Source organism: Aspergillus glaucus (genome assembly GCF_001890805.1).
Source record: "Aspergillus glaucus CBS 516.65 unplaced genomic scaffold ASPGLscaffold_7, whole genome shotgun sequence".
NCBI lineage: Eukaryota > Fungi > Ascomycota > Eurotiomycetes > Eurotiales > Aspergillaceae > Aspergillus > Aspergillus glaucus.
This window is the reverse complement of record NW_019170459.1, coordinates 277,592-298,594: the sequence shown is the minus strand read 5'-3', so window position 1 is coordinate 298,594 and position 21,003 is coordinate 277,592. Positions and strand designations below refer to the sequence as shown.

Genomic DNA, 21,003 nt, shown 5'->3' with positions numbered 1-21,003 from the left:
TTGCGATTCGTTTTTGTGCAACACAGGCCAAGTGATCAGTATCGCATCCACCTCCGAACTCCGCTTGCCGTCCCCGATCAAAGCGCAACTTGAATCAAGGAGCTGGCCGGTGCTGGTGTTTGGGAGTTGCACAAGTTGCTACCGCTATCGTTACTGCAGGGTCTAGGGTTCTTATTCATGATGTTTGCTTTATTCCGCTCGAGATAACCACCGAAACCTCACCCTGCGGCTATACGAATTCACAAGCAATCGCGAACTGGCCTTGATTCTGGACTCTTTACAGGTATATAATAGACGGAAGACCTTGGATATACGACCACAATTGCAAAGAAGGAAATTCTTGAATTGACGGCAATATGGTTGCCGACTCAAACCCTTACGAGACACATGCGACACGGATACCTAAAGACGACCCTTATATCTCCCGAAGTCCGCAATACGGCCGCTATGCCCCTCGCGATGACGATTTCAAACCCCGCTATGATCGCTGGTATCTGTCGGAACCGGAAGTGAATTCTTACTGGGAGAAGGTTGTCAGAAACACTTGTGTTCAGGAAAACTCCTTGAACGACCCCAGGACTCAAGATGCTTTCGCTAGTGGTAGCGTGGTCATTCGGGTCGATGAGGAAGGTGTGGACGATTCATCCGCGGAGAGATACTCCTACGTCAACGCCAACGAGATTTCGTCGGCAAGGAAAGCGGAGGATGCGCTTAAGGAGATCGGGATTGCTGTGCCGGTGATATACTTCTGTGGGGTTGTTGATGGGAAGAATGTCACGGTCGAGTCGCGCGTACCCGGGGTTTCTTTGGAAGTTGCATGGAGGTATCTTGCGCGCGAGCAGATCGATAAGCTTAAACAGCAGTGCCGCCGTATCATACAACGACTGGCCGCCGTCGACAGCGCTTCAGATGGACCGTCTTACGTCTGTAGCGGACTCAATTCACATCTCCCGCCTGATGTCTCCGAACAAGAGAAGAAAATATTGTTCAAGGAAAAAGCAGAGCAGGATACTTTATATTTGACTCACAATGACCTAGTCAGATCCAATATCATCGTCAAAGACGATCAGGTGGTGGGAGTTCTTGGCTGGCGACAATGCGGTTTGTTTGGTCTCGACCGTGCCGCCAGAGTGCATAAAGTTTTCAGGGTTCCGGAGATCTCATACCTTAGTGGGGATGGGGATGATGCTGATGGGGCAATGGCATGGGCCGATCTTTATGACGGTGTCTCAGAAACATCAGTAAAGAGTGAGGCAACAGCGCCGCAAGATGCTACAGAGCCGCAAGTAAAAACCGAGCCCGATGCGATGAACTTGGAGAAACTACCCGCTAGCGAAGACGCGGATGCCAAGCCTGCTTTGGGTCAACTCGATGGCGCAGATCTACCGAACGAACATCCCACGCCAAAGAAAATCGCTAACCTCAAGCACGGCTTGACCTCCAGAGCATCATCATCAGAACGATCTTCCCCTGCAAACTCTACAAAAGGCGCAGCAACGGGAAGAAAATCCACAGGTGGTGGCAAAAAGGGAACGGCCAAAAAGTCAACAGCCAAAAAGCGCAAGGTCAATGACCAAGACACTGAAAGTGTCGACTCGCGACGTTCCAACACACCCTCATCAACCCGTGCCAGCAAGACACCCGCTGTAAAGAAACAAGGCTCAGCGTCTGCAGCGGGATCGCCAGCACCAGTACCGGTGCCCCAACGTAAACCGAAGAAGTCTAAAAAGGCTGCTAAAAACGGGGATGGTGACGATGATGACGACGATGACGGGGTCTTTTGCATCTGTCGCAGAGGGGATAATCATACTTGGATGATTGGTTGTGATGGGGAATGTGACGACTGGTTTCACGGGAAATGTGTCAACATTGATCGGAGAGATGCGGACTTGATTGACAAGTATATCTGCCCGAATTGTCATGAGAAAGGCAAAGGCCGCACCTCTTGGAAGCCAATGTGCCGTTTGCCAGAGTGTCGGAAGCCGGCACGTGTCAACCAGAAAGGACCAAGTAAATACTGCTCAGACGATCATGGTCGGGAATTCATGCGTCTGAAAACACAGCATTTCCTGGGCCCGGGAGCAGGAATTGCAAATGGAGATCAGGACCCCAAGGCCCGAGATGATATCGGCAGCAGAGGCGGCGTTCTCACTGCCAGTGAACTCAAAGCCGCTATAACGGACGCTTCATCTGCAATAGAGTTCCGCAGACTAGGCGAACGCATCGTCACACCACCACCAGAAGAAGAGGACGACAAGAAGAACCTCGAGACACAGGACCAACCAAAGAAGGAAAAGAAACTCGGCCTAGACGTCGACGCCAAGGGCCTCACATACACCCCAGACGAAGCAGCCAAACTCGAGAAACTCCGCAAGCGCCGCGACGAGATCCTCCACCGCCAGGAACTGCTGACATCACGCGATACCTTTATAAACCTCGTCCGCCAACGATCCAAGACTATTGTGGAACGGTTAAAGCAGACAGATCCCAAGGGTGGATGGAAGGATATCTGTGGGTACGACTCGCGGGTAGCATGGGCCGACGAGGAATTCGATGAATGGAGACAGACGCCTGTTGGCGAGAAGGCGATGAAGGATGGTACACTCGATCCTCCTACCGATGCCGATGGCGATACTGCCATGGACGAGGGTAACAACAAGGAAGGTAGCGACAACGAGGACGATAATGGTATCGAAGCCTTAGCCCGCGGTGTCTGTACCAAGAAACGGTGCGAAAGACACAAACAGTGGGTCAAAGTACATCAAGAAGATATCCTGTTCGAGCAGAACACAGCTCAAGAGGACATTCGGAAATGCGAAGATGAGGCCCAGATCGTGGTGGAAAGGGCTGTTTTGAGAATGTGGGCGGAAATAGAGAACGCTCATGTTGGCGGGGCTTAGCATCTTATATTCATCTAATCCTTGTTCCTGGTTGCAGAAAACCTGGCATGATTGATACCCCCTTTCCTAAACATAGAAATTATAAGGTGGACTGCAGATTTGGAGTTGGCATTTATTGCATCTTGATAGACGGATATGGCGCATCTAGGCAATAGGAAGAGATTTGTACTCTCATATATTCATTCGATATAAATCCTCACAATCCGTCCCAAACACACCTCCTTCCTAACCAATCACCCACCCGATCCTTAATCACCTCAACACCAACTCCCTTAGCTCTCCCCCTCTCCCTCGATACCAGTAAATGCGTATCAGTCCCCTGATCCAACGTTTTCATAAGCAAGCTCGGCAACAGCACCGACAACTGCTCTCCTTGATAATCCCCATCAGCCACAACATCCCCTGTCCCAGTCCCAGGTCCAAGTCCAGTAGTATTAACTAGCAAAACAGAAAGAAACGCCGCATACTCCCTCGACAACCGCGTAAACGTCCGCGACGCAGCATTCAACACCGCCGTTCCTTTGATCGGGTTCGACGCGCGGATGACGCTCTCGACGAGGGTGTCCAGTCCGGCGATGATCAACACCACCGGTTCTTGGTTACTGTTATTAGCTTGTTGGTTCTGGCGTTGTTGGTTGATTTTGTGTAGCGTATCTGAGACTTGGGTGATGGCTTGCATGGCTGCTGGGAAGTCGTAGACGGGGAGGAGTTGGACGGTGTCTAAGCGGCTTATTGCTTCTTCGCGGGATAGGTTGGGGTTTTTCGAAGAGAGAAGAGAGGTGAGGAGGGTTTGGGGGAAGAAGATGGGGAGGTTGAAGGGGTGGATTATGAATGTGTTGAATGAGTCTGGTGCTGGGGATGGGCGTTTGAGGAGATGAGTTGTGAGGATGTGTCGGGGGATCTGGAATATGTTAGTATTCGAGTTGCTTTCTTGTATATTTCCGGTGATGAATCGAATCGTCTTACCCGTCCTATATATTCATGATCATCATCGTTATCTGTACCTCTCTTTCTAGGTCTCGAGAAACCAATGACAATCCCAGGGCGGAATAATGTATCAGATGAGCATTGGATCCCATTTCCAATAGCTGCTCCCAAGTTACAATCTCTCTCAGTCGGGACGTTTGGGTCTCTGGCATTCTGGACGGGTTGGGAGAGCAAAGTGTGTGCGAGGACTGGAGGTGCCGGGTCTGTGGCGTATAAGGACATATTTTGGTTCAAAGGCAAACCTGTTTAAGCAATGGTGGAAGAGGTTATGGTAGGTTCTAACATGTGAATGTCAGACGGTTAACCAGTTTACCAGTTTACATGAGAAGTTGTAGTTAGTGTATCCCGTTTGCGCGCCTGAGGCATCATATTGTGGTTGTATAACTAGTCGACGTTCATTTCTTGATGATTCAGTCTCCCTTTGAATTTTCTGGTTTGTTAGATGTATTATTTGACGCGTTTCGCGGTGGGCTCGCTTGTGGATTACGTTAACTACTGAGGCTTTGCTGCCTAGGAAATCTGGCAGTGATCAGGCCTGAAAGACTGGTGGAGGATAGCGGTTAAACAAGACTTCCGTAGCTCCATGCATGATATCTGTTACTCCTTCCTTTGTCAACCTTCAATGCTTAACTATCAACTTCCTCAGCTCAGGAGCGGATGTCATTGCTAGTCTTCGTGAAATTCTTTTTTAAAACCACTCGAGCTCTAGGCTATCCTTACCTAACTACTCCAACCAGGGATACGGGAACGCGCGACACTTAACTCGATGCCTTCTAACGGGTCCATAACCTCTATGATGAGATGCATTCTGTTATTTGTGACAAGAACTTTCAAGTAGAACAAGTACATCAATCTAAAAACGAACTAGATACATGTTGATGGCGAGATGTTTCTGGAAGCAAGAGGACCGATAGCTTACAGTTACCAATCCGTCCACCTAACGGCAGAGTTGCTTCAATTTATCAATCTGGGCCATTCCGCCCTTGACCTCGTCTCCCAATGTTGCGATATGCTCGGAAGACATTGCCCTTCTCGCCTTTGCCGCCTTCGCGAAAAGCGCAGGAGCTCTAACCATGTCGAGAACACCAAGTCCACCCAGAATAGCAAGAAAAATTTCAGCAGTTCCACCATCCTTCGCACTCACGATACCATAAATGCCGAAGCCTGCATCACCGGCGGCACCAATGGCCCTCAGCGTGATCGCGACGGCGGCCAATCCCGCCTCGTCCGCTGCCTCGTCCACGCCAGGAATGAGTAGGAGGAGAGCTGTGACGAATAGGAGAATGATCTCCTCAACCTGCTCTTTGTGGTATTCCGACCCGATCTTCTCAACACTCTTCATACTGGTAATCGAGTTCGATACCATGAGTACGAGCATCGATGCTCCGTCCACAACATCGCTTGTGTCACCAAGGTACAAATCACTGGTTGCGAGTGTGGAGAGGGTATCTGACTGATCTTGGAAGGTTGTGATATCTGGAAGTCGTGCTGAGATGATAGTCTTAGGGTTGCTGACCGTGAAATCATCCGGCAGAACAGGTTTGCCGATGTTCCTGCTGCCACTGCATTGTGACGGTTGTGAAGGGCCCGGACTCGACGTACAATGGGATCTATCGACTTCCCATAGAAGCTGGTCAGGTGAGATTTTGGTTGACTCTTCGAGGTCATTCAAGAATCCCTCTTTGTCTTTCGCGGTCCAGTAGAATACTGCATAGCCTGTGTCCAACGCATTGGAGGGACACCCAGAGCTCACATTCTTGCCTTCTGGCTGTCCATCAGGTGAGTGTAAGGGCTGAGAGGTGCAATCAAAGTAATTGGAGGCGTTTGCCTTCAAAAATGCGGCAAGAGATTTAGGGAACTGCTCTCTGATGGCATCTTGGTACCAGCCAAACTTCTCATCATAGTCGGTTTTCAAGACATCATGATACTTCGTGAGCGACGACGTGAGATTGCCTTGCAAGGCCTGGATCAGATAAATATTCATACATTCGGGATTGATTGAATCGGCAGCAGCCTCTACATTGTCCAGGCTGTCGAATACTTGATCGCAGTTGGGCAGCTTCAATGGTGACAGCACGGTGCCGTCCGGAAGTTCGGCCACAAACTCATTCAGGTCCATCGCCCAGAGACTGGTCCCAAGAACGGTTCTGTTGTACCACCAATTTGTGATCCGGTTGTTTCTCTCATTTTCATCCGTATAGGCCACCCATGTTCCATTGGCGGAGTATGAGATTGTAGATCGGCTAACTTCATCGAAGTAGGTAGTGATGTTCTGATCACCCTGCAGCCACTCGTGGATTTCTGCATTCGCAATGTAGCCAGGTGTCTCAGTGCATCTTCCAGGCATGGCTGTAGACTCAGGGCCCGTGAACTTGCACTCTGGACTAAAGCAGGCTGGGTCGACCATTCCAAACGACCGGCCGTAGCTAGCAAGACCCGCGACGATTTTGCTGTTGGGGACTCCGGCCTTGGTGATCATTGACAAGGAATTCAAGATTTCTGTGTTGTTGACGTGAGATCGGAGACCGGCACTGCCGTCGCAACCATCATCCGCCCAAGTACTGTCTGGCCGTGCAGATCATAGGTCATGCACACGATGTAGTCCACGACCGACGAGATATTCTTGATAGGGAAGCCCTTGAGATACCAGTAGGATGATGGAGCCGCAATCGACAGAGTTTTGTCAGAGGAGAGCTTGTCTCGAACCTCCTTCAAGAATTGAAGGTATCGATCACCGCCACCTGAATCGCCCGCAGGAATTCCAGGGATATCAGGGGCGCCGGGGTACTCCCAATCAAAGTCCAAACCGTCAAGGTCATTATCATCGGCGAATTTTGCTACGTTAGACGCGAATAATGAACACTGATCATCTGTCACACCCTTTCTGAAGATGGCATATGAGTCCAAATCCGTGGAGAACGACCAACCACCGAAGGACAAGACCTTTGGCTTTTTGCCCGGGGATGAGTACTTCTTGAAGTCGTCAAACTCATCTTTGACACTCGAGACATCAACTTCGAATTTTTCAGTGACGTTGGCGAAAGCGAAGTGGATATGGTCCCAATTTTCATCAAAAATTGAATGACCCCCCATCTTGGCCACCCCACTGAACCGTGTTGTTGATGGCTGTCACATCCATATTCAAACACGGCCGCGTATTCTGGAAGGCTTCATAGTATCCAACCATCACTGGATGGTCATCGAAGCCGCTATCGTCAAAAACGATGCCAGTGCCACAGTTCGAGATACATCCATCAGTGCCAGTTTTCGCCGTTCCTGGTGCGCCTGTGGTAGACTGTTCGAAATAAGTGTCAGTTATTGCTTGAGTTTTGTAAATATCAGACAAAAAAGCCAGGCTTTTAGCCCAATAGCACGTACGTTGGTTTTTGTGCAGAATTTTGAAGTAGTGCCGCATTGGCTATCAAGCAATGTTAGATTCAATGGAATGGAAAAATAGGGCTTGGATGACTCACCCCCAAATATCGCAGCAGGCATTGAGAGGGCAAGGATTCAGGCTCTCGATATCATCCCAATCATCCGGTCTCTTCGTCCCAGCCTTTTGTGGGCCGCACACAGCGGTCTTCAAGACAGAGGGCATTGGCGGATCTCCCTTGCTGACACAGATTTTGGCTGTTTAAAAATCATTATTTTAGTTCCAAACAGCCTATATATGGGTTTTGTTGGTGCTTACTACCAGCCTGTCCAGTCCCACGATTTGGCGTTCCAATCTTTGATATTGTCTGTTGTAATGCTTTTGGCGGCGGCGATTTTACTGCAGTCATCGTTGTTTTGGACTGTGTAAGTCGCACAGGTTCCAGCTGCATTTGGCTTTGGAGAATAGTCGGGAAGCGTTCCGGCAGAGCAGCATACGTGTTGCCCAGCAAGCAAGGCCGAGCACAGATTTTTGCTCGGGTTGTACTTTGTGAAGTCGGCAGGGGAGACTCCACAGCGAGTGGCGATAGCACCGCAGCTGTCGCCGTCGTTAACCTTAATAGCGCTGCAGGTTCCACGGCGGTGCAACTGAGAGAAGTGTCTCTTGCCATGCGAGCTTCCATGACTATGTGTACTGGTTCCGTTGCTCGGAGGAGTAAAATCGTCTTCGGCCTCGCCCACTGAGATCTTCGAGTTTGAGCTTCCGCTGTATCCTGAAGCACATTGACCGTTGTTCCAAGTTGCAAGTGCTTCTTGCACAGCGCTCAAAGCTCCAGCAGGGTCTGCACTTGCTTCGGCTACAACACCAAGGTTATAAGCCGCGGGACGGTTGCTGTTGCAGACCTGCATCATTATGCCATATTTGTTTAATTCTCCTTGACGAAGCTTTGTAACGAAGGATTGGAGGACACTCTTGTCCTTGCTCTTCTCCATCTTGGAGCCAATAAACGCTCCAAAGGCGACTCCATTCGAGTAGCCCAGAGCAATGGTGGCATTTTGGCTGGTAGGGGCATCCAAATGAGATTGCACAAGTTGCGCTGCGACCTCTGCATGAGAGGAGTACTGGGTCGTTTCCTCTCCACGCCACGCAGTCTCCATCTGGACATTTTTGGTCGAGTTACGCGTGGCACTTGGCGTATTGAGGACTTCGGCTTTCAAAGTCCCAATTTTGTCCACGCTGGATGTTGAACAGGCATACAATGGCTGGCGAATATTGGGGTCTCCTGTGGGATTGCTCACTACTAGGTTCAGGAGCATTGGCTCATCACATGATTTGAGAATGTGAAGATCGGAATAGAAGTCCCAGTCGTTTGGATTGGCATTCTCGCACGTCGAAGGACAGGCATTCCATTGTGTGGCAACATAAGGGTCTGTCACGACGTGGAAAGAAGCCGCCGCAGCTAACAAAGCCACTTGGTTTAAGACACTTAGGTGTGTCAACAAGCCCATTTTGACTTTTCACAAGATACCTTAGCACATGTATGTACTATTGGAGGTTCTTGACATGGGAGAAATGAGTGCAAGGAGGTATATAAGAAATATCAAAAGAGAGACGCTTAAGAAAGCTGAATGATTGTGACCAGAGTATATAAAAGTGACCTTCGAGGCGGCTCTTGAAATGAAAGAATGAAAGAAGATCTTGATTGTTTGGTGATAAAACCCAGGGAATCAGCCCTGGTATGTGCTTCAGTACCAGGTACCAGGTAGATCTTTTTGGGCTTGAAAAGAAAAAGGGATCACTCGAAATCACCTCGGCGTTGGCTGGATCTTCTTGTTCCTGATCAGGAGTATGTGTATATTTTTGAGAAGCCCCACGAGTCGGCCTATTAGTTCGAATGTTCGTGCGTCTTTTGATACACATTAATTTCGGACGAGAACCTAGTGCGAGGCTGATATGATAATGAAACACTTAGCACTTCACTTGGGCACATCGAAGCAACAACCTAGCATTAGCGTGTTAATGCGGCTCCACCTTGAATGCAACTACACAACTCAGCCTTGCAAAGCGTTGAGGTATGTGGATTTCTTGGCGCAAATGATTCTCGATATGAAGTACGTTTACAAATATACATACGAAGTACAGGATTCTGAGGTTGGCCCCGGGGTCTGAAGAAAAGCTTGCCAGTCCCCATGCGGTAATAAAAATGCAATACAGATCATTCCAGCCTGGCAGTCTGTAGACCCTAGTAGAACTGGGTAGATACTACGGAGTACGGAGTATCACCGACATATGCTGTTGCTGGTCAATTTATGACCCAAACAAGAAAGGATTTTGCGAGGGCTGTCCCTGAACTAAAAGTCGACGGACCAATAAATGAACGAAATACAGCTAACCAGAGCCTCGTCCCTGTAGATCAGGGCCAGAATCTGGTCTTGTACCATAAAAAGCCAACGCTAGAGAAATTTAGCACACTTTTGATCCAACAGTCAAGAACTCATTTTTCCGAGAAGGACGATCATGGTTTGGGTAGGGTTCCAAACTTGGCGAGGCAGCCGATTTAGGAGCTATGGAGCAGGTTCTGGTAATGAGGATTACAAGAATGCGCCGATGGTATGACTTAGCTGGAGTTCTACTTATTTTGCATCTCGAGACAATTTTGCCAGCCCGTCTCTCTACGGGAGTCTTGTCCTCAAAATGAAGTTTCCTCTTTTTTTCTTGCTTGCTCTCTGTATATCGAAAGCAGCCGCTTTCGGTTTATACGGCTGCTATGAACGGCTCATGTATTGGCAAGCCTACCAGATGGACAGCGGGTCCAAGAAACAAAGAATCGCGAAGGCCTGCTCGAGAGACGCAGAGACCGCTAAGGTGGTCGGTCCGGTCAGTGGAGGTCGATGCAATCTGAGACAATTCCTCTATTATATCTCAGCCAGCGAGGAGGAGAAGGCAACCATCGCGGACAAGAGCAAGATGAAAGACGCAGACCTCGCCAAGGAAAATACTGCACTCGACGAGGTTGCTTCTAAGCTCTACGGGGCTAATGTTGGAAGGAATTACCAACCCGGCCGCATCTACGAGAATCTGGGGCCTACCTCTGGGACCCATGAGGTTATCGGAAACGTTGCCGCGTAATTTTGCATTCTGCCTTGGCCACTGGCACAGTCAAGAATACTGACCGCGGGAAACAGATTCATTGAGCAAAAAGGCTATTTGAAAGAGGACAATGGCAAGCCGAGCCAACAATTGTTTGATCTAGCTGAATAGGCTCGGTCTCGGGTCCAGTACGGACGACAGGCCAACGCGGTCCGGGATATAGGAACTGAGATTCGGAAAAAATACGATAATGAGGTTTGGGAGAAGCAACCAAAGACTAAGAAAGGTGAAGTGGAGAAGGACGTCCCCTTGGTTAAGGAGGGATTGGTCAAGGAGAGAATGGGTATTCCTAATGGAGGTGTCGATGGATGGATCACTTGCGATCTACAGGACGCAAAAACGGCGGTTAACGCTGAGGAGACAAAAGCTGGCAGAGAACCAATGAAATTGAAAGATTTCATTGACGATTGGTCAACGAACGAGGGTGGCCACAGGTTGAATATCAACGCAGCGAAAGATGCGAAATTGAAAATTTCAGGAGGTTGTTCAGCATGAGGGAAGATAATTCTACATAGAAGGCCTTGTATATATCATGTACTTTAGGTATCAACTTGCTTGAACTTCCAAGGTTGAAGTTTCATCTGATATAGGTTGCAGCACCTATCGATTGATTCAGAATCCGATCTACCTAGGAGCTTGATTCAGCTCTAGTAAGTCCCAAATTTCCTCAATACAGGCCTGCAATGATCCTTCATCTTCCATTTCTTTCTTCCAAGTCTCTCTCGAGATGGCATCGCCGAGAAACAAAGCAAGATCGACATCACCAATTCCGCAACCCATTCCATCGTATGGACCTTCATTGAATCCCGGTTGAACCGGGTCATAGAGCCGGACAAGCCGGGACCGATTTGGGAAGTAAAGATCCCTCACAACGTAGTAGTCCCCCCACCAGTCGCTGTTGTTGTGCGGAGTTTTGAACTTTTGAGCGGCGTCAGGCACAGCTGCTGAGATGTCTTTTTGGAAATTTCTGTTTGATGAGGCAGCTGCTTCCCTCCACAGCCCGTAGCGAGCATGTTTGGACAGCCACCACAGCTTGGGATCTTCGGGCTCGCTGGAGTCGCGGGTGAACTTGAAGATGTCAGGCGCGGCGCGCAGCAAATCATCCCACGTCCATGGATCGTTTGCGACTATGCAGGCCCGTAGACATGTTTCAAACATAGCTGGTCTCATGTGGGCTAGCTTTTCATAGGTCACACAGTGAGCGACAGCTGGATACCAGATAAAATCTGGTAGTAGCTTCCCAGGAGTATCCGCTGTGAGCCAAGACAGGTCGTCGGACATGATGCGCCGGGCATTGATCGCGCACCGAATCTTGATCTCACGTCTATCTTCCGGGTGCTCAGCGATTTGTGTAGTCCACCATTTGGCAAAAATTGCATTGTGGTAAATGCCATGTATCACCATGGCCCATTCATGTTTGAGCATCTGCGGTCTTCGAAGTCGTGCGTAGCGATCGATATCGCCATTGTATGCGGCAACATGAATGAGTTTGTCCTTGTTGATGAACGGGAGATCTGCAGGGAGTGGGCTATACACCAGTGGGAAATAATCCTCTGGTGCCTTAGGGGCCTCGCAGTCATGGTCATCTATTCCCCAGTCTTCGGTGATATTGAAGTAATAGGGATCTGTGCAAAATCTGTGCCATGGTTTGGCGTCGATTTTAAACTCCCGAGGACCATAGTACTTCGATCTGGCAGTAAGGCTCTAGTAAGCAGCAGTATCCCCATTCAGAGATGCAACTCGACGCCCGGCAATATTGACCGTACGTGTATAGTCGTTCATGATCTCGAACTTCACAGGCTGAGAGAGAATGTGCTGATAAATTTGTTGACTGCCGTTGCTGCTTTTCTGCATGCTTGCATAGCCAGCCTCCTCTGCGACATGGACCTCCGGAAGAGGATCGAGCTCTTGATACATATCAAAATATCCTGCGACGGCACAGGCACGAGCGGCATGATAGAGCATATCCGGGTATCGTTGAACCAGAGCTCGGAGAATATCCTCTTTCGGGACTTCGGGATACCAGATACAATAAGGTGTCTCTTCAGGCTGCGAGATGGTTGGTATGATACCGCTCATGATATCCCGGGCATTCAAGGCGCGCGTGAACTCTGGAGTGACTCCACGGAGCTCCTGGGCAAAGCCATAATGATGTCGTATGCCGCGAATAGTGCACAGTCGATGAACCTGCTCGCCCAAAGTTTTTGGAATTCGAGATCCGTGAATTGCATCCTTGCAATCCTCTGCGTCGTATTTGGCAATCGCCAGTCTCTTTTCCATCGGCAGCTGGTCCAGGTTGTTGTCCGGCTTGGCCACGGTGTCAATGAAATGCCCAGGTGGAGGATCAGATAACGTGAAAGAATTGGAAGATTGGGCACTAGTGCGGAGGGAAGTGAGTAGTTAGATAAATCCACGAGCGAGATACCTGGTGGACTGAGACTCCGAGTCGGAGTACGTTGTAATAATAAAAGTAATAAAACATCCTTGGATACCGCTAAGTGTAAGTGGGGCGGGGCCATCAAGATTCCAATGGTTCTGATCTACAGGACCAAGGGTTTTCATTTTTTACAGGTTCTGTTTTTTCAGGACTTAATTTGCAGTTGACAACTTTCAAATTTCATGCCACAATAATGTATTGACCCCACCGGGTTTCGAGGTTTCGGACTTTTCTGCCAACCGTCACCGCCCGGGCAACTTACATGAAATTTCCTGGGATATATATTTGCAGGCCCGCGCATGCCATTAAGAATAACGTCGATGTGCACCCAAATATATAAACCACTAAACACAATGACCATCTAACTCTATCTGTCAAAAACAAGGAAAGGAAGGATACATTCTTACATGATTGGCTGTCAGGGGCTATTCTTTGTCTTGTGATAAGATCAGGGTGCAGTATCAAAACACAACAAACCACAACAAACCACAACAAACCACCATTGTCACGGAGTGCTCAGCCAGGATAATGGAACATCCAACTCATGGGTTCTTTGTTCATGTAACTATAGTAATTTACTGTGCATTACCTGTATGGCTAATACTAATGTAATATAACGCACTGCCATACTGTGGCTTGTCTGTATCTATGTATGTAATAAAACAGGTCTGCGGACTGCGTGTATTTGGTTTATTTATGCTGTAGAGGCGTTGTTAGAGAATTGCAGGAACAATCGAGTCTATGCTCTGCATGATCCTCCTAGGCGGGGATTTGATCTTCATAGATGGTGGTCGTGGAAACTGGGGCTAGTTGAGGCTCAAGCTCGTTATGGGGACGAGGTGACACGGGGGCTTATTGGGGCTGTTCTGTTACGAATCAATCAGGCAGGTGCAGAGATATCATGATTGTATACAGCATTAATTAATAGATCAAGTACTTCTACGGCCAGTCTGTTCCTGGCCAGAAATAGACCTATAACCGTCTACTTTATTCCATACATCCTCCCCATCATACGTCCACGGGGAGTCATGAAATCTCTCATCAAAAATAGAAGACAACTCCGGCCGCAGCGCATCGAACTGAAAATCGCGCGCCCGAAATCGTCGAAGACAACCCCTATTCCCCAATTGCCTGATAGCATGGGCAATCAGCGCGTACCCCGTAGCAAGTTCCATCCACGGATCGCTGGGGTCAATTGATCCCCGCTGCTCGATTTCGATGACGCGATCGTTCTGACAAGGGGCAAGTTGGGTGGTTAGTGATTCCAGGCTCGTCATTAGGAATACTGCGTCCAGGACTAGATTCACGTGGTTGTAGAAGGGGAATACGGCGGTGTAGCTGAATGTCGTTAGGCGGTTTAGTGAGAGGGTTGAGGGTAGGTCTGCTGGACGGTCCGGGGGATGGGCCAGTGTACCCCATTGATCAAAGACCGATGGGACGCGGAGCAGAAAGTACTCATAATGGTGATATGCTTTGAGAGAAGAGGCCTCGTTGAACTCGAGCGATTGCCAATCTCGGGCTGACAGAAGGCTCGAATGCTCCTCTAGCCGCACAGAGCCCTCCTGTCGAGCATCCCGCTCGAGATGCAGGACCTGAAGCGGAATCTCAAATGCCCAGCTATGTCCCTCTTGAATTTGCGTCCCCAACATCGCTCCGATAAACGACGGCGGCGCAACCACCGTTATCCGTAACGGATCCAGCTCGTACAACACCCGCCGCCACCAGTATGGATCCTCCCGATTCTCCGGCGAGTCATTCCCCTTGACCACGATCGATGTTACATGGCGTTTCAGACTCGATTGCGCGACGAAATCCAGAAACGCGCGCCCATTTCGCAAGTTGAAGCAGGCATGCGCGAAGAGCCGAGGTCGCACCAGCGCGCACAGACCGGACGAGACCAGGGAGAGATTTTTCAAGTCGCGAGTGCTGTTCTTGGCAATTCGATGACTTGGTGGCTGTTGTAGTCGCGCCGACGAGGGAGGAGACGCCGCGACGGAGGAGATGATGTAGTCGAGGAGCTCATTCGGAAAGGACTCCAACGGCGATAGCGCTGGGAGGGACATGACGTGACAGCATTTGGCAGGCTGTGGGTGATTCACATGACGGGATGTCAAACCCCGCAAAGAATGGTCAATTGAGCGATTTAGGTAGAGCGATTCGTTCGTAGGAGTGATGGCAGTGGTGGTGATGTCGGCCTCGGGAAGGGAGGAAAGGCTCAAGTGCCGATGTGATGGAGGCTCTCCACATGGTCCATATTCGGTCAATTAGAACCAGAAAAGTTTAGAAAATAGAATTCGGATTTGTGAATCGGATCTTTATGTAGAATTCATACAATTCCAAGAAAAAGAAGAAGAAACAGTCATGTTATACTAGAGAGAAACTACGTAGTTAACTACATGTATATATTAGTAAGCAGCCCCGCAAACTCTCCATCGGCAAACCTCGAATTTTCCTCTTTGGGGCAGTCCGTATGGCTTCACCGCGACCAAATAATGTGGAGAGTCTCGTGGGGCATTCCGGGCGGCCGTCCTCGGAGCTTCTTTGCCCCTCTCGGGAGTCAGGACTACGTACGGAGTGTGTTGGAGGCAATGACAATGAACGCTCGCCCCTCTTTGCCTCTGGGTCGACTTTCTTCTGTCACATTTTCTCTTCTTTCCTTCTGATCCTCCTTGAGACCCTCAATTAAGGACCTTCAGGTATATCCCCATTTCCGTGTGCCATAATTCCGGAAATTTGGCCGAGAACGACGCTTATACTGACTCTTTAATAGAATAATCATCATGTCGCTTCACCGCAACCCTCCCTTCCGTGCTGAGCACCTTGGCTCGCTGCTCCGGACTGATGAGCTCTTGAACACCAAGACCGCCTTTGAGCAGGGCAAGATCCCCGAGTCGCAGCTTATTGCTATCGAGGACAAGGACATCAAGGAGGTTGTCGACGCCCAGAAGCAGCTCGGATACCCTGGTGTCTCCGATGGGGAATACCGCAGACACAGTACGTCGCCTTCTCCCAATTCTCAAAGATCGATATTGACTGTCTGTAGTGTTCTGGGGCTCCTTCTTCCCCGGTCTGGAGGGATTCGAAGAGGTCAACGAGGTCGACGCCGATGTCTTCCGTAACTACGCTCCCGATGTCGCCGCTTTCCTCGAGGCCGGCCACAAGCCCGGCGAGAGCGTGATCTGCACCGGCAAGATCAAGCACGTTGGTAGCACCTATGTCGACCAGTTCAAATACCTCGCCAGCCTTGTTCCCGCCGAGGAGGTCAAGAACGTCAAGATCACCCTTGCCGCCCCTAACTGGTACCACCTGCGGTACAAGGAGGGCAAGGCCTACCCCGCCGATGTGTACAGTTCGGACGTCGAGTACTTTGCCGATATCGCCAAGGCTTGCCAGGATGAGCTGCAGGTTCTGTACAACGCTGGCTGCAGGAACGTCCAATACGACGACCCCAACTTGGCTTGTAAGTGCTTGCATCTTTGCATAACGACCTTCATCGCTAATGCGTCACAGACTTCTGCTCCGACAAGATGCTCGAGGGCTGGAAGGAAGACCCCCTCAACAACCAAACCCCCGACGAGCTCTTCACCAAGTACATCAAGCTGTACAATGACGCGCTCTCCAAGCGCCCCGCCGACTTCCACATCGGCATTCACATCTGCCGCGGCAACTTCGTCGGCTCGCGCCACTTCTCCGAAGGCGGCTACGACCGCATCGCCACCAAGCTCTTCAAGGAACTCAACGTCGACACCTACTACCTCGAGTACGACACCGCGCGTGCCGGCGGCTTCCAGCCCCTCAAGGAACTGCCCCGTAACAAGAACGTTATTCTGGGCGTTGTCACCTCCAAGTTCCCTGAGCTCGAGGATAAGGAGGAGATGAAGCAGCGGGTGTATGAGGCTGCGAAGTTCATTGCTGAGGGTAATGGGATTTCTGTTGAGGAGGCGTTGAAGCAGTGCGGTGTTAGCCCGCAGTGTGGGTTTGCTAGTCACCGTGAGGGTAATGCTATTGATCGCCAGGGGATGATTAACAAGTTGAAGTTGGTGCGGGATATTGCTAATGATGTCTGGCCTGGTGAGCTGTAATTGACTTTGTAAATAGTTAACGAATTGATTGTTAAACGTGATACATGACATACGAAGTATATATAAGGCCGGGTACCTTGTGGATGATCTACGTTCCCCAAGGTAGTACAACATCAGTTCACGCTTCTACTAATGCTAAAAGTACCGCAGTCAATAATTAAACCCGTTCATTCAAACTAGTCTAATCATTCTATCAACTCCATTACTCCCCCGGTCCCAGAATATTCGCCTCACTAATCGCAGATCTCTTGTGCGTCTTGTTGTTCTCAATCTATCACCAAAGTCAGCTTCTCCCCCTCCCCCTTTTGTTTTCCTCCTCTAGACAAAGCGTACCTCATATCTAGGATGCTCCTCTGAAGCATGAACGTTCCGGTGCGTCATGTTCTGGTCCTCGGTGGCGACGCCGCGGATGGTGCCCACTGCTTCGGAGGTTTTGGAATCGGGGCCTGTATCGTTCATCAACATCCTCTGGAATGTGGAAAAGAAGAAAGAGGGAGGGCATACCGCCAACAGGCTTGTAGCGGACAACATCTCCTGCGTCGTATTCGGCGGGCATTTTGGTAGGTTGCTTGGTTTGTATTTTTTTTTTAAGATATTTGTTTTCTTTTTTTTGAGATGTTTGTGGACGAAAGCCAAGTAGCACGATATTATGATTAATTATATACCAAGAAGAAGAGAAAAGAGAAAAAGACCAGGAGAAAACACGACATCTTCAGGGCTATTTATGGCTAATCTCGAGATCTAGAACCAATGCCTTGCCGTCAGAGTGATATACATAGACCACGCCCCCCGAATCTTATCCCCGCGTGGCGTGATAAGGCTAGATTGAAGACTAGTGGAGGGGATTGTTATCCATGGACTCGGGACGTCGATGTAATGCTGACGGGTGGATGTGATGATTGGATTGGGACATCGGGGAGTTGGGATCTTGGGCCCCGGGGAGAAAGAAGTGAGGTCATTATTGAGTTGGTATGAGGGAAGGTCGATTGTTCAGAAGAGACTAAGTAAGGAATATGATTAGGACTAGGATTATGCTAGATACAGAGTGGTTATTATGAGGTTTCGGTATCACTGCACTGTACATGGAGGGGAAAACAGAAACAGAGCCGGGCGGGACGGGGAGCTTCAATTTTGAGTGTCTAAGCAAGCAAGCAAGCAGCAACGGAAGGAAGTTGAAAGACAGGATTATGGATTAGATTAAATAGAGGCCGCGTAAGAACGGAGGGATATCATAGAAGGTAAGAAATGGAAACGGCGGAAAAAGGAAGATGCTGCGTCGGGTCATAAGAACGAACATGAGCAGAAGAGTTGTACAGAGATCAACATCCGGTAGGGATAGTAGGTGTCGAGGAGATTATTTCTGCGGGGGAGTCTTGACGTTGTTGGAGAGCCAGGCCTGGGACAGTCAGTATAGAACAACCAATGAGTGAGAGACAGGAACTCACCAAGCCTTCAAATATACCGGTACCGTCAGTAGCAACACTAGGAGCCACATACCACAGCTTGTCCTTCAACTGGGTGAGCTGCAGCGCATTGATAACCTCCTCCGGGTTGAGGTGGCCCTGAATATCCTGCTTGTTGGCAAACACCAGCAGAAGCGCATCCTTCATTTCGCGGTCGTTGATAATCTTGTGCAGTTCGGAACGGGCCTCTTCCATACGGGCCGTGTCGCTCGAGTCGACAACGAAAATCAATCCTTGGGTACCTGAACCAAGTTAGCGATGATCCTCAACCACAGCAACAATATGCGCGCACCAGAATAGTAGTGTCTCCATAGAGGACGAATCTTGTCCTGACCACCAACATCCCAAACATTGAACTTGACGTTCTTATAAGTAACACTTTCGACGTTGAATCCGACGGTGGGAATGGTCGTCACGTCTTGGTTTGTGAGTTTCAGCTTGTAGAGAATTGCTGTGGAAACCAATCGTCAGTATACCCGTTCCGTTCCCCCTTTTCAGGACCGGCCGACTCACTTGTCTTTCCAGCAGCATCCAAACCCAACATCAGAATCCGCATTTCCTTGGTACCGAAAATCTTCCCCATAATTTTAGAGACTTGACCACCCATTTTGCACGTAGATATTCTGCGACTCCTGAACGGGTCGCAAACGATCGAGTATTCGGAAGGAGTGAATCGGACGAATGTGTTCGCAAGGTAGCGAACGGCGCGGGAAAGGAAGGTTTTAAGCAATTGACGACTCGAGGAATCGAATTGAGGACTTCAAATGCGGAATTGCAGGGAATTGGCCAGGGAGTGAAGCGCTAGGCGAAACGCAGGGTCGAGTAATTAGTGGCTGCAGGTCCGCGTAACGACGAGCACAGCAGCAGCAGAGTAGCAGGACAACAGCAGGTAAGACAAAAACAATGAAACCAGGCGATGCGCAGCGACAACAACCCAGTAAATCAATCAAAGCTATTCAAAGCCAGTGATGCACCAGTCGATTTAGATCGAATCTTGGCCGAAATTCCTCAGCGAAGAAAGAGACGGGAGAAGAAAAAGAAATGACGAGGGAGAGAAAAAGCAAGCAAAACAGCAGCAGCAGCAGCAGCGGCAGCAGCAAAGTGGCAGCAGAAGAGAAAGAGAAGGAAAGGACTGAAGCGAGAAAGAGAGAAACAATCGTCGAGTGCTTCATTTCGGGCTTTCTGAGGGGGGAGTAAAAGGGGCTGCGCTGACTCAGCAGAGGGGCCAAGCATCCGCCGTTTCGACTTCAGCTTCACTTTCTCTATATCGAGTATCTCTCTATCTATCACTCATGTTTCCGCTGATAAATGACCTGTCGAACAGATCTATCGCAGATACTCGTGCCTAGGAGATCCTCTCGTGCAAATCAATGCATTATGCGCATTTCATTTGATCTCCGCCAGGAGTATACAAACAAGGGACAATCAATCACCATCCCTAGCGTTGCATATCAATCTGCACACAAACACAACATAATGCCAGTCTAGGTACTTTGTATTCGAACAGGTACTCGAAGACAACGAAACAATATATGAACAAGAATTCTCCAACATGCTTAACACGTCATTACGATGGTGTGAGGTCATGTCCAAATCACTCCTCCCATGTAAACCCGCGGTTCCCGAGCCGTAGATTGGGATTGCTCTGAACTTCACCATTAGCGCTCATTCTGTTGAATTGAGTGTGCTTGCCTATTGTTAGTCTGTGCCATGACCAAGGAAGAGTGCGAAGGCTCGCGTCGGCCTTCAGAATATCAACAGCGACGAATGTGTGCCACGGCCGGAAATGCATGGTCAGCGCCGCCGTCTGGAGTATGATACCACCTTTGATATATAAATCATTCAGAGTGCCAGCGCTAACCGCGTCAAGAGAATCTATGCCGGGTTTTCAGTGTGGACCATGGACTCGATATCAACTGTAGCCGTCGCAATTCGAGACACAACATATCTGCTAGACTTCATCCAGCGCGACATGTCCGCCGGCGAGACGGGTCCCAGCCATGTTGTCATCATCAATTACGTTCTCTCTCGATTGAGGCGGTTCACAGATGAACATTCAGACAAGTTCATGGGTTTGGCAATGCCACAGCGCGTGGCTACGCTCTGTCCAGAGCTTTGCTCGCGCCTGTGGACAGAACTCGATGTCATTCCGTTGGTCCTACCAGAAGAACGGCACCTTCAAGAGTGGCAATCGCAGCGGGATCTGCCCACTGGTGTCAACTTCGACTCTAGGGAAATTGGTGAGCAGGCGGAGTCAATGAGTCGTAAATGTGTCAGGTTAGGTTCATGCCATCATACCCGTGGACGGGGCTAATGATGTAGATTGTTTGGTCCGGACAACGTGCCATTACTGCAAGTCGGTTTCCAGGGCACGGTGGAGGTTGACACTGCTTTCACAGTGCGTCTAGCGAGCTTGGATGACTTTGAAAACACCGTCTCTCCGAAGACGTGGTCTGCTGTTCAACAATACGCAGCTGATCTAAAAGAAAGAAAAATCAGAACCGCCTTCTTCAACGCAACTCCCCAAGGCGGAGGCGTAGCACTCATGAGACACGCCCTCGTGAGACTCTCCCATGCCCTAGGCACAGAATTATCCTGGTAACCAGCCCCC

The 21,003-nt window shown here is 49.5% G+C and overlaps 9 protein-coding genes across 9 annotated transcripts in view; 4 read left to right on the top strand and 5 right to left on the bottom strand.

Annotated features, from left to right (window-relative positions):
• Positions 1-356: 356 nt before the first annotated feature.
• Positions 357-2,900, top strand: ASPGLDRAFT_123700 (putative PHD transcription factor; the record flags this gene model as incomplete). Its single annotated transcript, XM_022540422.1, has 1 exon — positions 357-2,900. The coding sequence occupies one exon, from the start codon at positions 357-359 to the stop codon at positions 2,898-2,900; it is 2,544 nt and encodes an 847-aa protein (XP_022402183.1).
• Positions 2,901-3,096: 196 nt separating this feature from the next.
• On the bottom strand, positions 3,097-4,109 carry ASPGLDRAFT_123356 (uncharacterized protein; the record flags this gene model as incomplete). The annotated part of the gene is made up of 2 exons (XM_022540392.1): positions 3,097-3,801; positions 3,867-4,109. The coding sequence occupies 2 exons, from the start codon at positions 4,107-4,109 to the stop codon at positions 3,097-3,099; spliced, it is 948 nt and encodes a 315-aa protein (XP_022402182.1).
• Positions 4,110-4,645: 536 nt separating this feature from the next.
• Positions 4,646-8,768, bottom strand: ASPGLDRAFT_73421 (uncharacterized protein; the record flags this gene model as incomplete). Its single annotated transcript, XM_022549675.1, has 6 exons — positions 4,646-6,448; positions 6,481-6,901; positions 6,990-7,182; positions 7,266-7,305; positions 7,361-7,501; positions 7,579-8,768. 6 exons carry the CDS (start codon positions 8,766-8,768, stop codon positions 4,825-4,827), a joined length of 3,609 nt encoding a protein of 1,202 aa, XP_022402181.1. The 3' UTR covers positions 4,646-4,824.
• A 1,186-nt stretch (positions 8,769-9,954) lies between these two features.
• On the top strand, positions 9,955-10,905 carry ASPGLDRAFT_65480 (uncharacterized protein; the record flags this gene model as incomplete). Its single annotated transcript, XM_022548900.1, has 2 exons — positions 9,955-10,365; positions 10,522-10,905. The coding sequence occupies 2 exons, from the start codon at positions 9,955-9,957 to the stop codon at positions 10,903-10,905; spliced, it is 795 nt and encodes a 264-aa protein (XP_022402180.1).
• On the bottom strand, positions 10,890-15,160 carry ASPGLDRAFT_56872 (F-box domain protein). The gene is made up of 3 exons (XM_022548218.1): positions 14,006-15,160; positions 12,172-12,787; positions 10,890-12,114 (listed from the first exon to the last, which is right to left on the bottom strand). The coding sequence occupies exons 1-3, from the start codon at positions 14,908-14,910 to the stop codon at positions 11,035-11,037; spliced, it is 2,601 nt and encodes an 866-aa protein (XP_022402179.1). The 5' UTR covers positions 14,911-15,160; the 3' UTR covers positions 10,890-11,034.
• Positions 15,161-15,303: 143 nt separating this feature from the next.
• ASPGLDRAFT_45445 (cobalamin-independent methionine synthase II family protein) lies at positions 15,304-17,312 on the top strand. Its single transcript, XM_022546248.1, has 6 exons — positions 15,304-15,543; positions 15,618-15,841; positions 15,891-16,307; positions 16,358-16,887; positions 16,946-17,031; positions 17,080-17,312. The coding sequence occupies exons 2-5, from the start codon at positions 15,628-15,630 to the stop codon at positions 16,955-16,957; spliced, it is 1,173 nt and encodes a 390-aa protein (XP_022402178.1). The 5' UTR covers positions 15,304-15,543; positions 15,618-15,627; the 3' UTR covers positions 16,958-17,031; positions 17,080-17,312.
• ASPGLDRAFT_45443 (DUF2945 domain-containing protein) lies at positions 17,102-17,908 on the bottom strand. Its single transcript, XM_022546247.1, has 3 exons — positions 17,675-17,908; positions 17,263-17,489; positions 17,102-17,200 (listed from the first exon to the last, which is right to left on the bottom strand). Exons 2-3 carry the CDS (start codon positions 17,458-17,460, stop codon positions 17,132-17,134), a joined length of 267 nt encoding a protein of 88 aa, XP_022402177.1. The 5' UTR covers positions 17,461-17,489; positions 17,675-17,908; the 3' UTR covers positions 17,102-17,131.
• A 375-nt stretch (positions 17,909-18,283) lies between these two features.
• Positions 18,284-18,999, bottom strand: ASPGLDRAFT_24505 (uncharacterized protein; the record flags this gene model as incomplete). Its single annotated transcript, XM_022543394.1, has 4 exons — positions 18,284-18,325; positions 18,375-18,634; positions 18,685-18,843; positions 18,906-18,999. 4 exons carry the CDS (start codon positions 18,997-18,999, stop codon positions 18,284-18,286), a joined length of 555 nt encoding a protein of 184 aa, XP_022402176.1.
• A 998-nt stretch (positions 19,000-19,997) lies between these two features.
• The window catches only part of ccg9 (putative trehalose synthase (Ccg-9)), a 2,790-nt gene continuing 1,784 nt past the window's right edge, over positions 19,998-21,003 (top strand). Inside the window, exons 1-3 of the mRNA XM_022546246.1 lie at positions 19,998-20,204; positions 20,263-20,669; positions 20,715-20,990. Coding sequence (XP_022402175.1) covers positions 20,103-20,204; positions 20,263-20,669; positions 20,715-20,990 — 785 coding nt within the window. The 5' untranslated portion in view covers positions 19,998-20,102. The remainder of the gene's footprint in view (positions 20,205-20,262; positions 20,670-20,714; positions 20,991-21,003) is intronic.